The sequence below is a fragment of the Chionomys nivalis genome, chromosome 2, assembly GCF_950005125.1.
Source record: "Chionomys nivalis chromosome 2, mChiNiv1.1, whole genome shotgun sequence".
NCBI lineage: Eukaryota > Metazoa > Chordata > Mammalia > Rodentia > Cricetidae > Chionomys > Chionomys nivalis.
Genome location: NC_080087.1, coordinates 122,446,901 through 122,460,540, shown reverse-complemented (window position 1 = coordinate 122,460,540; position 13,640 = coordinate 122,446,901). Strand labels below are relative to the sequence as shown.

Genomic DNA, 13,640 nt, shown 5'->3' with positions numbered 1-13,640 from the left:
GGAAGGATGGATCCTAGGACAACTGATGGGAAGGGACAGGAAAGTGTATGCCTATGTAAAGACACAGCACGCATGGGCCGTATCACCTGTATGTGCCTCTGATGTGTGCACTGTGTGTGCCATGTGTCTATGAGTGTCTATGGGTCTGGATATGTTTTGTGCAAATGTGTGCATGTCTGTGTAGTCATGTATGTGAGTCTGTATGTGCATCTCTATGGATGTAAATGTCTGTGCACATTTTGTGTGGGGGCATGTGTGCTATTGTCTGTGTGCGCACAGGCACACACTACACATTTGGTCCCATGCCTCACCAATGTTGTTACGAATGGGCCATGCTGTTTTCTGAACTGTCAGAAACTGAGAACTACTAAAAATATTCCTTTGGAGAAAAGAAAGGGTGAAAATGAATCCACCTGCAATCTCAAGCACCAGGAAGATAGAGGGCAAGAAAATCACAAGTTCAAGGTCAGACTTAGCTATGTAGCAAGTTCAAGGCTGGCCTTGACTAAATGAGACCTTGACTCATAGATAGATAGATAGATAGATAGATAGATAGATAGATAGATAGATAGATAGATAGATAGATAGATAGATGATGGATGGGTGGATGGATAATGGACAGACAGACAGACAGGTGTTAGATAAATGAAATGCAGTTTCACTGGTCATGAGGATCAATTCCACATATCCTGCAGGAGGAGTGTGTAAGCCTTGCCCTGCAATTGTGGCCTCAGGACTAGAGGGTAGGCACCAAGAGCCCTAACCCTAACCCATGGTGCCAGTTCCTCCTTTCTTGTGGAACTTGACCCAAGGGATGCAGGAGAGGCACTGGGGTCCCTTCCATGTCTGGAATGTGTCAAGAGTCCTAGCATCATATCCACTGAAGGGGTGAGAAGTAGGAGGGTGGGCTGTCAGGGTTCACCACTGCAGGAGAGACCTTGCCTGCTCCACTCCCCAGGGCAAAAGTCTTCAGAGTTCCTGGACTCTGTGTGGAGGAGATATAAGGAAAACAATCCTAATACCCAGGCTTGTCCCCAGGCTGTGAGTGGTCAGTGGAAAGTTTCTCGTCTCTTTCTGGGTTCTCATCCTACCCTCCCTCTGCCCTCTTGCCCTCCCTCCCCTTCTGACCTCAGAAGGGGCTCCTTCGAGGAAACCCCCAGTACTAGACCAGGGGCTGCGGGGGGAGGGGGGCTCTTTCCTGCCTCAGGATCCCAAAACTCTGTACTTTGGCTACAAAAAGCAATTCCTTCATCCCTGCAACTGCTTCTAACCTCCAAGACCTGTTCCAGAGACCTGTAACTCCAGCCTGGAGATCTGCCATTCTTGCTGGCCCTTGGGTAGCATATCCGTGCAGAAAAAACACACGGAATGCATGGGACTGCTCCTGCCTGGCATTGCGAGGCCCTCTGAGAGTTTTCAAGCTATAAAGCTTGCTGACCATCTCAGGGCGGACACCCCCAAAGTCCACCTATCAAGAGCACAGGGCTATTACCATCTGCATCCTCTCCGCTGGGCACCCCAAAGCCCGCTGAAGTCTCAGAGCTTGGATGTTGCCAGCCTCTCTCAGTCGACAGTGTCCTGCTGCCTCAATTTCTAGCCTCCCACTTAAATTATTTCTGCATGACACATGGACCTCCTTCTCTTCCCCTTGTTGCCTATCCATCCCATTCTTCGAAGAATCCAGCTAGAGATAGGATACACTGTCCATGACCACTTGAGACTGACCACATAGCATCCTGGGATGGGACCCCATCAGGATTCAGTTAACCTGAGAACTGAGCACGAGAAGAGAGGAGGGATGCAGTCTCTGCCTCTGCTCCCAGTCCCACCCCTTAGCCCTCTGCCCTCTCCTTGGTGGCCTTCTTGGTGGCTTCCAGAACTAGCCTCTGACCAACCCCTGCCCCGTAGTCAGAGTTCCTGGACCCCAAGGAAGTCTCAGACCTCAGGGACTCAGGGTCATCACATTCCTGGGCTTCTGGGTGGCAGCACAGGATGGCCTTTTGACCTCCTCCATTCCAAGCCCAAGAGCCCTGTTTTCTCCCTGGGAAGCCAGCCCAACTGCCTGCCTGTAACACCAGGACGACCTGAGCTGTGCCCATTACTTACCAGAGCTAGTCTCTCCCGGAGAGGCCTGCACTAGGAAGGACCTAGAGGGAAAGTCTACAGCCTGGCTCTGCCGCCTACCCCAGCATCATGCCTCATCCCGTAAGCCTCAGTCTTTTCATCTGTGGGATGGGCATGAGGACAGGTACACCTGCTTGACTGAGAAAATTTCCTTCTGTGCCTGCTGGTTCAGGCTCCAACCCTCAGCGACTTGTCCCCTTTCAGAGAAGACAAGGTAACTCCCAGAGCCCTGGTTTCCTGGTGCGCCCCTCAGGATGTGGGACACAACACCTGGCAGGCAACAGGAATACAGGTGCACTCCGTCCCGACCAGCTAGGCACTGCCTCTCCGGAGGGCTGTGTCTCTTGTAGATAAGTGATGTTCAAAGAATGATCAGGGAGCCTGAGGTCCCCGAAACCCTCCTCTGGGAGGTCAGAACCATTTCACCATGTTGTTAGGCCACTATTGGTCTTTTTGTTAATTTTTTTCCCAAAAAGACCGTCTCTTCCAAGGACCTGTCACAGCAGGAGTGACAGACAACAGCAGAGGCCAGAGCCTTTAAACCATGCCAAACAACACTACCTAATGCTTAGTTTAGAAAAGCATTCATTTCCACACTCAGTGTGATTGTTATATGCGTGGATATTTTTGAAGTGTTTCTGTTTTAACTTCTACTGTGTAAAAATCAAAAGGTATAATGAGTCTGTACAAAAGTTCTCTGGGGTCCTCAGTCATGTTGAAGAATGTCAAGAAGTTTCCAGCACCCACAAGTGTGTCAAGGCTGCCCCCAAAGCCCCACCGCTGGGCTGCACTGAAGGTGGCCATGCTTGCTCAGATCAGCTGACTGAGCTTCTGGTCAGGACTGCAGAGAGCTCCGTGGAGCAGAGAGCTGGGTGCCAGGAAGCTTTTCTCCTCCAAGAAGCTTTCCATGCCCACAGTGCTCAGTACATCTGGGGAGCACCGCCCACAATTCCTGACTTCAATGAGCTCACACAGGACTCCTAGGTACCAGTGGGCTACAGGTGTTCCACCTGGTGGCTTCTGCTCACTCCTCTCAGAAGCCACAGCCCTCCAGGACGGCCCATCCGCCATCCTGTGGTTTCAGAAGGCCCCTAAGGCATTTGTGTCGCCCAGAGTTCCAAGCTCAAGCAGGCTTTCTCGGAGCCAATGAGGATTTGTGTAGGTTCTGGCTTCTCAGGAGATGGGTCAAGCTGGTGATTGAAAGCCTGGAGGGGCCTCACACCTGGACAAGATGGGGACAAATTTCCTGTTTTCGCCATTTGAGCTCCCGGACCAGCTCTGCCTGTGCTCCACAGCCACCCCGGTCAATCCACTCCTTGTTTTATTCTTTGAACTTCTTTTCAGCTGGGAGTCCAGACAAATGATAGTTTGGATGAACAGGACGAGGGGTGAGGGCCACTGCTTGGGCTCCCAGAAGCATCACTGAAGACCCTCATCTCTGGTGCTCAGGAAAGATCCCTCTTGCCCAGTGAAGACCCAGTCGAGCCCAAACACAGCTAGACCACAGCCCGGGTTCGTGTTTCACGGTATCATTTATAAAGCCATACAATGATTGTAAGAGACAAGCGGCTGTACAGAGGGGATAGCTTCTGTGTAATACATTCATATCCAGAACACTTGCCATACAACAGGGTTTATACAAGGTGGCGGAGGCTATAGGCACAATGATACAAAATATAAAGTATATTTCCATCTATAAATACACAGCAGAGGGCTGGGGGGCAGGGGCAGAGGGCTGGTGTGGGGGACAGAAGATGGACTCTGGGTACGGGTCTCCCAGAAGAGGGCCTGGGGGGCAGGGTTGAGATAACAGTACATAAGGAACTTCTTACATTTGTTTTGAATGAAGGAAGGGAAGAAAGTGGGGAGATACCATATGCACACCCCAACGTGCTCACACACACACGAGCCAAATGTGGGTTCACAGGGAGGACTGGGTTGTGAACACTGACGAGGAGACGCATGAATGTGTCGCACTTTCATGGCCTTGCTGCCGTGAGGGGCCCAGGCATGGAAACCAACTGAGACCCTCCAACTGTTCAGCCCTTTGAGGAGACAGGAGACAGCAAGGAAGAGGCCTGTGGAGCCTTATCCCGTGTGGCTATCCCCTCCATTGCCAGCACTAAAACACTACTAATCCGTGGACCATCAGGCCTCACCTCCTGGTTCTTCTCACTACTGGGTCGCACTGAACCTGACATCCCTCCATCTATCACCTCCACCTCCCACTCGAAGCTCCCTAAAGAGAGCAAACCATGCACACACACCCACACTTGCACACACACACGCACATACATCCTGTCATCACTGACCATGGAAACACCGATCTCGAGATCTCCTGCCAAGGCCTACGTGCAGAGGTGGCCCTCGCTTTGGGTCCAAGCTCTTCAAGGACCCAAGGCATAGAGGCAGGAGAGGGCTGGTTCCCTTGGATGGATCTCCCCAAGATCTGAAGCTGGAGAAAGAGGGCCAGAAACCCTGGGAGGTAGGACGGAGGAGGAAATCCAGAGCAAGATGGATGTTGTTCACTGACTTGTCTCTCCTGCATTTCCCAGACACCACAAGGAACCTGTTTCAGCCCTATTCAGGCCTGGTGCAGGGTCTCTCCCTCTCCTGAAAGCCCCTTTCTAGAGGGGCGCACCGCCACGGTGTCCTCCCTACACCACGAGACAGGTATCTCCAGGGACTCTCCAAAGCCAGGGTGTACCAGAAATTCTGGCAATCGTGTCCAAAACTATCTAAGCTGCCAGGAAACGTCCGTTCCAAACCTCAAATGTGAATTCGTTCCTCAGACAAAGCTGGACAAGGGAGCCAGGGTTCCACAGTAGCACAACAGAGATTTCAGTATCCAACTGTTATTTCCCAGCTTTCCCTTAGGGGCCGCCTGTCTACTGTATTCTAGCCCAGCTCTTCACCCTTACCCTCTGGAACTATGGGGGCCTTCCTTTCCCCAAACCTGGCTCAATCGGTGTCCCTCTCTGTCAGCTCACCTCCAGATAACCGGGGAGGTTGAGGCCACAGGCCAACCTCAGCAATCTTCTGAGTTGCCAGAGGCAGTATGGACCTGGGCTGTAGCTGAGGGGTCTCGCTGATGGCATCACAGGCTGCCATGTCTGTCTTCCTTACCCCTCCTTCACTCAAGGTTAAGAGCAGACAGCACTCTCCCTGCTAACAAACAGACTCAGCTACACAGAAGAACAGAACAGATCACTCACAAAAAACGATGGGTAAAGAAGCATTCGTGTTTAAAGGAAATCTTTGGCAAGAATAGATTGCATATGGAGGGGTGAGAGTGCGTGTGGTCTCTGTGTGTGTGTGTGTGTGTGTGTGTACGTGTGTGCGCTTGTGTGTGAGTGCATGAATGTGCAAGGCCCACCTGTGAGAATCACAGTGAGGAAGAGGGCAGACTACAGTGCGGTTCCCAGTGTAAGAACTGAGGCCCCTTCTCCAACGCCCTTCCAAAAAAGCCAAACTCAGGTGTCCATTCCTTCTACAGGCATGCTGGGAAGGAGGCACCCACTTCCCAGCACCCACCTCGGTCCTTCACATGACTCACACATGGCTTGGGCCTGGGTGCAGCACGAGAAGGTGACACCTCATGTGAAGGTTGACCCCTGACTCGAGGCTGACTGGGGGATGGCCTAAGGCAGGGTGCAGAGGCTCTGATGTTCCTCAAAGGCTTGCGTGGACATTCCAGCCAGGAGAAGCCTCCTGGGGCTGTGCAGCAGGATGAGGGTATTTACAAAGAAGGGGATGAGGAAATTTTTCTTCTAACCTGGGAAGAAGTGGAGTTCATTTGGGGAATGAAGAAAGTGGTAATCGAGACATTAGCCTCGAATATCTCAGAGGGAAGGACACTTTAGAAGGACCTTGATCACTAAACCCATTTATTCTTTGGGAAGCGGGACCCAAAGGAGCCTCTACCCATGATCCCTACTCTTCTCTCCAACTCCTCAAAACAACGCCCACACATCAAAGCTCCCTGGAGGGGAAAAAAATCCAAGAAATGCACACACCACGCCCATATACCTGCATCCCAAACACATGCTGGCTCAGACCTGGAGCGATGGATGCAACCATCCTCACATCCAGGATGCCAGCAGCTGGGCTACTGCTTGCCAAAACTAAGCAGCCAGAGCGTGTTATCCCCCGTCCCAGACTGAGCCTAGGGAGGCCAAGACCAGGGTCAAGGCCAAGGTCAGATCTGAGCTGTTTGGGATGTAAGACACCTGCAGTTCAGGCTCTACTTACAGATTAGGAAAGAAAAGGAAACAGGTTGTGGCCAGGGGCAATAAAGCAATATGGGAAAAAACAATAAATATTTCTTGTCAATTTACCTATTCTTTTTTTTAACCTTTTCTTATATTTTTATTAGCTTACAGATTCTATCAGTATGTCTCATGTATATATTATATATATTTATATATCAGTACAATACCACCCCTAGGGACCCCCATGGGCTTAAATGGAGGCCTGAGTGGTGACAGGGGCCTTCCCAACCCCACAAATGGACCATAGGACCTTTGGACTAAATTCATACATTCTATCCTCTGTCCCACGGGCAACATGGTTCTGCTGGGGAAACTGAGGCAGAAGGGGAACAGGGAAGCTTTGGCATTGTAGGAGGACCACATGGTTCCCCAGCAGCATCCCCAGAGGTGCTCTGATGTCACCCTGGGCAGCCCAGCCAGAAAGGGATCCGCAGCCGTCAGACCCAAAACACAGAGAGGAAAACAGGGGCTCCAGGCCTCCCCCGGTGTCCTGGGCAGGACTCTGGGGAGCAGGCTCCTAGGATAAGCCAACATAAGGAGTATGTAGGACAGGGTAGGTCAGAAAGGCACAGCTCCCGTTCCCCAGTAGGCCTCAAGCAGGTGAGCAAGGACAAAGCTAGCGCTGGCACTCCCGGCCCAGGAATCGGGCTGCGAGAAGGGAATAAGGCAGTCTTGGATACCATCAGTGCGCATGCCCAACCAGCGCTGGACACTATCAGTGCGCATGTCCAACTCTCCGCAAGCCAGGAAAAGACGCCACCCTTCCCTAACGGCTATCTTTCCCAAGACCGTGGGCATCGCTTCTTCCTCCAGCGCAGATTCAGTCTCAGTCTCGGAGACAGAGTAAGGCTAATGCAGCAGGTGGGCTTTGCCCTCTGTACCAGGGTCGCTGGAGGCCCCCAGGGCCACTAGAGGGCAGTTGTAGGAACAGAGAGAGGACTCGGCTACCCATAATGCCATGCTCCTTCAGGAGACAGCTTGTCTCTGCCCTGGCGCCATGCCACCCCATATCCCTAGTCTTCTTTGGTCAGTGTGTATCACAAGGGTCGCAGACAAGCAGAGCTGTTTGTAATTCGAGTGGATAGAGGCAGGTATCGATCAGTGATCAGTGCACGGGGAGAGGGGGCGCATTTTACACCCTGCAACAAGAAGTCAGAGCAAGCACAGACCATGGGTGCCTCGGGTGAGCAAAATGTAAAAAAGTGTCACCGCTTGATGTCACACGCTGGTCACTGGGTTTAGCAACCTTACCTCCAGAGAAGTAGGTTCAGCTTCTTCTCTCAAGGCAGGAGGGTAGGGAGAACAAGCTTTGTCACTGCTCTGTGAAATCTGGTCCCCGCCACCACCAAAAGAGGCCTGTGTGTTCCCTGTGGGGACTCAATTCTCTCAGAGGGGGAGGGAAGCCAGGGCCCCCAGCTAGCTGGAGAGGCTTTGGGAGGTGTGGCTTCCATCTGTACAAGGGATTCTGAGTTCCTCTCGTCCATCCTTGCTTTCTCCTCCTCCCTTTCCCCTCCCCTCCACCATTCACTTCCCTCTCCTCCACGCTGCACTTCCTTCTCGCCTTCTCCACAGTCTACCCAAAAGTCCTCTTTCTGGATTTAAGGTGGTCAGGATTCACAGGTCCCCTCTCCCACACGCCCCATCCCCAGTGCCCCAGCCTTGGGCAAGGACTCCAGGATTCATCTCTTCTGGCCAGCACTTAGCATGACCTTGGAGACGAAGTTGACAATGGCAGAAGCAGGCTGGTTGGGGTCAAGCTCTGCGAAGAGGTGGCAAGCGTTGTCCGTGGTGCTGCCCTGCTTCCGGGCCACAAAGCCGAAGAGCCTAGAGGGGGCAGGAGAGGGGGCCTAGGTAAGGAATCCAGGCTCTCTCTGGAGGGCGACCCAGGCAGGAAAGCCTGCTTCGGGCCAGCCCGGCTTCCCCACCCCCCACACCTCTCCAAGCATCTAGATCTGGGGCTAGCTCTAAAAGCCAAGTCCTGGGACAGTGTTTGCTTTGTTTCAGGGAAGGTGGCATTCCCCTGGGGAGAGGGGGCAGGAGCTGAGCTGGGTACTAGTGACAGGATGTTAGAAAGGGTGCAAGGAAGAGGCCAAGCCAAGCTTCCTGGGTTCTTTCTCAGCCCCACCCCAGTCTGAGGGTTCCTATGGGATACGCCTCCCAGGGGGTCAGGGACAAACATAAGCAGGTCCCCATCTCCCCCACTCTACCACTCTCTCTCCTCTCTCTCTCTCTCTGTCTCTCTCTCTCTCTCTCTCACACACACACACACACACACACACACACACACACACTCCTAGCTAGCTCTGGGAGCTGGGAAGCCCTGAAAATAGGAGGGGTAAGGAACCCCACACCTGTCCCCTGCTCCCCCAACACCAATGGGACTGACCCAGCATTCTCTCGCTCTCTGCAAAACAGAGTTAAAAGTATGAGAGCAGGGAACAGAATGTGAGCTCAGGGCCCCTCCCAGCCTGCGTGTTGCTAATTAGAGCGAGATGGGGAAATCGGGACAGCTGGAAATGCCGATGGAAACCCCTCAGCCGGGTATGCATGGCACCCACAGCTAAAATTAGCCAGGCTGGCCTCTGCCTGCCCGTGTGGGTCTGTGCATACATACACAAACATGCCCTGTTCACACCTACGCAAGAGATACACAGTAAATGCATATCCACATAGCACACACATGATGAGGAAACCACACACACACACATACACAGAGCCCTGTGTGTCAAACAGCTTGACTCTCTCTACTCTGTGGTAGGACCTGAAGGCCCGTGATAATGACCGGATGAGTCAGGGCACTTCCCTTTCCAGGTTGACTGTGTCTGTGGAATGGCATGTGTGACCAAGGCAGGGTAAAGGACATCTCTGAGTGCCCAGAATAGAAGCACACAGGCCTATCTCCCTCTCTGTGTTGCTAGGACAGAGGCCCAGCCAACTGGGCCTGCTCTGAACGTTGCCATCTGATCCACCGGCAAACTTTGCTTTGTCTGATGTCTGGCAGTAACGTGAAGAGATTTGGTGGCACAGGGAGGCACAAGAATGTGAGGTGCCTTTGGATCCTATGAAGGTTACAGAAGGCTGAGGCATCCTCACTCCTACACAGCCCCTCTGGAGTCCCCTGTTGATACGGATTAGATTCCCAAGCAAGGTGCTCTCTCTTTGGCCCACTCCAGACACTGTGGCCTCCATTTCTTCCTTCAGCAACTGTTAGCAACTGACAGACCCGCCTGTCCTTGGGAGCCTGCAGTCTGAGAGTCTCACAACCCCTTCCTCTGAGGTTGCCTTCCCACCCCTAAACCCATTTCTATCTACCCAAAATGCACCTGTCACTTAAGCCCATTTTTAAGTATTCTTTCTTTCCACAAAGCCTTCCAACTCCATGCCTAGACACATACCTCTGTTAGCAACAAGATGTGGGCCATATTCCCTTTCTCCTGATCTCAGAGACCTTGGAATACAGACCCTGGCCTAGAGCCTGTCCCCATCCCTGTCCCTGACTTCCCCACAGAGTTCAAGGGTCAACCAGCTCGGTGCAGGGAAAGCCACACTTACTTAGCAGGGGCGCCTCCCTCTGTCTTCATCCACCTGTGGAAAAAATACCCACGATAAGCCAATGTGTCTCTTTCAGGAGCTCTGCCAGGGGAAGGCAGAGGAGACCCCATTCCAGGAGACACATCCCTAAGATCACACACAGGATAATCCAAATGGAGAGGATACTGCAGCCCACCTCCCGTGTAGGGAGGAGACACAGCAGAATGAAGTCTGTGGGAAGTCCGCAGGTCTGGGGAGGAGACTAGAGTAGTTGTCAACATAATGGCTCTCAGTGCACAGGACAAACCATCGCTGAGGCTGAGACAGAATACACCAGCACACAACACACACACATACTTCAGGGGAGAGGAAGGAGGAGCCTTAAGATACTTTTACTCTTCCTTTCCATCTCCCTCTTGGAGAGGCAGCTTCTGTCTCTCTCTCCTCTCTCTCTCTCTCTCTGCCTCCCTGCTCTTCTTCCCTTCTCCTTTCCCCCTCCAAAACCCACTAAATAAATATCCAACCTCACTCTGAAAAAAAAAAAAGATACTTACTTTCTTTCTTGTGGATCCAGGTCACAGAAGGTGACAGTATTGAGGGGGTAGTGCCGTCTAAAGAAGAGCCTATGGCAAAGATATCAGAGGGCCAGAGTGAGCATGGGAGTAACTGCTTATTCACACCTGCCACCACTTGCAGGGCAGGCCACCTTCCCATCACTGTGCCTATCATGGGTCATAAGACTCTCCTTATGAATAAGATGGCCTGAGAGCCTCATATCAGGACTTAAGCCCCACACAGGGACAGACAGATGTGCCATAGAACTGGCACTGAGAAATGATAAATGGGGAACTGTGGAAGAGGAAGGAAGTGGGCTGAGAACAGAGCTCACCGTGTGAAAGCCTCTACTCTCCAAATCAAGGACCTTTCTTCATCAGTATTCTACATGCTCAAAGCAGGCCACTTCTTTAGAAGTATGGATAGATGAGTGGATGACGTTGGATAGAGGGATGCATACGTCCTTGCACAATGTATGGATGTTTGGTGAATGAACAGACGTATACATGGATGGATGCAAGAGTAGATAAGCTGGTGGGTGAATGGATAGGTGGATGGTTGGTTAGGTGGGTGGGTGGGTAGATGAATGAACAAGTGGGTGGATGGGTGGAGGATGGATGGATAGATGGGTGGAGGACAGATGGATGGATGGATTCACTTTGGATGCACAGCGCACAAACAGGCAATAGGTATAGGGATCGACAGAGCATGTGTATGTGGATAAATGAGGGTTGGAGGAAAAGATGGGCAGGCAGGCTTACTTTCTCTGATTGTCAGTCAGTGTGATTCCTTGGGCAGAGACCTTGAAGTGAACAATCGTGGCAGCTGGTGTAGGGTCAGCAGCCAAAGTCTCAGACGTGGCTTTGGAAATGGCCTGTGGCCCAGTGAGTGACTCCATATCCACAGAATTGATGAAGAGCACATTGCAAGCTGGAAGAAATAGAACCAAGGAGGAGTCACGGGGGCTGAAGTATGTGGCAGGCAATCCCTCAGGAGCCATGGGGGCTGGGGTATGTGGGGGGCAATCCCTCAGGAGCCACGGGGGCTGAAGTATGCAATGGGCAATCCCTCAGGAGCCACGGGGGTTGGGTATGTGGCAGGCAATCCATCAGGAGCCACTGGGGCTGGGGTATGCCTGCGGGCAATCCCTCAGTGCCACTGTGCAGAGGCAGGTGATGACAAACTTTAGGCAAGCCCTGAGCCAAAACCACTGCACACAAAAATGAAATCTGGGAGAAAATTCCAACTTGCACCTGCAGGAGGGGACCGGGCAGGAGGTGGGAAAGCAGGCCTGGGCATCAGTCCCATCTCGGGTGACACTTACCTGCTCCTTGCTTCAGCAGGTCGGTGGTTGAGTTGGCAGGGCCTGAGCTATCTTTTGAATCATCTGTGGGGTCTGAGACAAAAATTCAATTAGTGATTAAAACCCTACAGTAATTAAAACGAGTCTGGCCGGGCCAAAGGCAAGTACATGCTTTCTGCAATGGATACTCTTCTCACAGCGGGTCTTGGCAGTCAGCGCTGCATATATAAAATGACTCCCAGGTCCCAGCACACTGCTGCGAGGTGCTACAGTTCAGAAGAACTGGGCTTGAATCCCCACTGCAGCACCTGCTAAGTACCTAGGAACGGACGGTGACGACAATGGTGGCACCCACGTCAGTATGCAGTCAGAAATAGGAATGTGGTGTGTGCCTATAATCCAGCACTTCAGAAGCTGAGGCAAAATTGTGAGTTCAAGGACTGCCTGGTCTACATAGCAAAAATCAATCAATCAATAAATAAACAGAACAAAACAAAACAAAAACCCCTAACTCTTAAAAAGAATATCAGAAGGAAGAAGAGGAGGAAAAATAGGAGGAAGAAGAGTTGAGTGATGTTGGTGTCGGTGCTCCTATGTGCTGGTACACAGCTGTGCTAGGATACAGATGGCGGGCATAGTCCACAGGTGTGCTGCATCCCTGTGCTGACACAGGAGCCCGCAATTGGATCTTACACGTACAGGGGTGCTCTGTCGTGGGGCTACATCTTTCCTCTTCTTTCCTTTTTTGTTTTGTTTTGTTTTGACACAGGGTTTCTCTGTGGCTTTAGAGCCTGTCCTGGAACTAGCTCTTACAGCCAGGCTGGCCTCACAGAGATCTGTCTGCCCTGGAACTAGCTCTTACAGCCAGGCTGGCCTCACAGAGATCTGTCTGCCCTGGAACTAGCTCTTACAGCCAGGCTGGCCTCACAGAGATCTGTCTGCCCTGGAACTAGCTCTTACAGCCAGGCTGGCCTCACAGAGATCTGTCTGCCCCTGCATTCCGAGTGCTGGGATTAAAGGTATGCGCCACCACCACCCGGCTTCTTTTTTTTTTTTTTTTTTAATTTTTGAGACAGGGTTTCTCCGTAGCTTTTTGGTTCCTGTCCTGGAACTAGCTCTTGTAGACCAGGCTGGCCTCGAACTCACAGAGATCCGCCTGCCTCTGCCTCCTGAGTGCTGGGATTAAAGGCGTGCGCCACCACCGCCTTGCCCCTGGCTTCTTTTTTTTTTTTTTTTCTTTTTATTCTGAGCTCTCTGTGTTGCCCAATGGGACCTAAACTCACTCTGTAGCCAGAGCAGGTCTTGAACCTGGATCCGCCTGGCTCAGCCTCGACCTGCAGGCAGCCCCTGGCCTGGATCTGACCCAGAGTGTCTGACAAATTTGAAAACAGCTGCATTTTAGCAAGTTCCCAGGATGGCTGCGGCAACTCCAAGCACTGTGCTCTGAGCGCTGCCAGTTTATATGGTATAAATATCAAACGATTTTGTAAATTCCATACAAATATAATTGAATTAGTGTCTAAATTGTGTGGTTACTAATGTTATTTAAGTTGCATTTGAACCTTTAAGCTAATAATGTCGGCCAATGGTAATTAATAATTCAGTGTGTCAAACTGGCTGAACAGAGACGGTCACCTGACACTAGCTCTCTCCTGTACTAGGATATAATCCTCATGTGACTGTCCTCATTCTGAGAATAAGGCCTGTTCTGAGAATTCAGTGTGAAATTTCTTAAACAGCCAGAGTACTTTTGAGAATAATCTGGTAATTAATGGGCAATTAATTTCCTCTTTAAAAAAAAAAAAAAGTAAGAGATGGGGGAGGGGTTCCCTGTATTGCCTCCGCCCTGGCTCCAT

At 51.6% G+C, this 13,640-nt stretch overlaps 1 protein-coding gene across 9 annotated transcripts in view; it reads right to left on the bottom strand.

The window, feature by feature from the left end:
• Positions 1-3,613: 3,613 nt before the first annotated feature.
• Tns1 (tensin 1) overlaps positions 3,614-13,640 on the bottom strand; it is a 222,497-nt gene continuing 212,470 nt past the window's right edge. For all 9 annotated transcript variants that reach the window (XM_057762193.1, XM_057762194.1, XM_057762195.1 and 6 more), the window contains 5 exons: positions 11,806-11,877; positions 11,243-11,411; positions 10,481-10,549; positions 9,948-9,980; positions 3,614-8,219 (listed from right to left, as the gene is read on the bottom strand). In XM_057762193.1, coding sequence (XP_057618176.1) covers positions 8,075-8,219; positions 9,948-9,980; positions 10,481-10,549; positions 11,243-11,411; positions 11,806-11,877 — 488 coding nt within the window. In that variant the 3' untranslated portion in view covers positions 3,614-8,074. The remainder of the gene's footprint in view (positions 8,220-9,947; positions 9,981-10,480; positions 10,550-11,242; positions 11,412-11,805; positions 11,878-13,640) is intronic.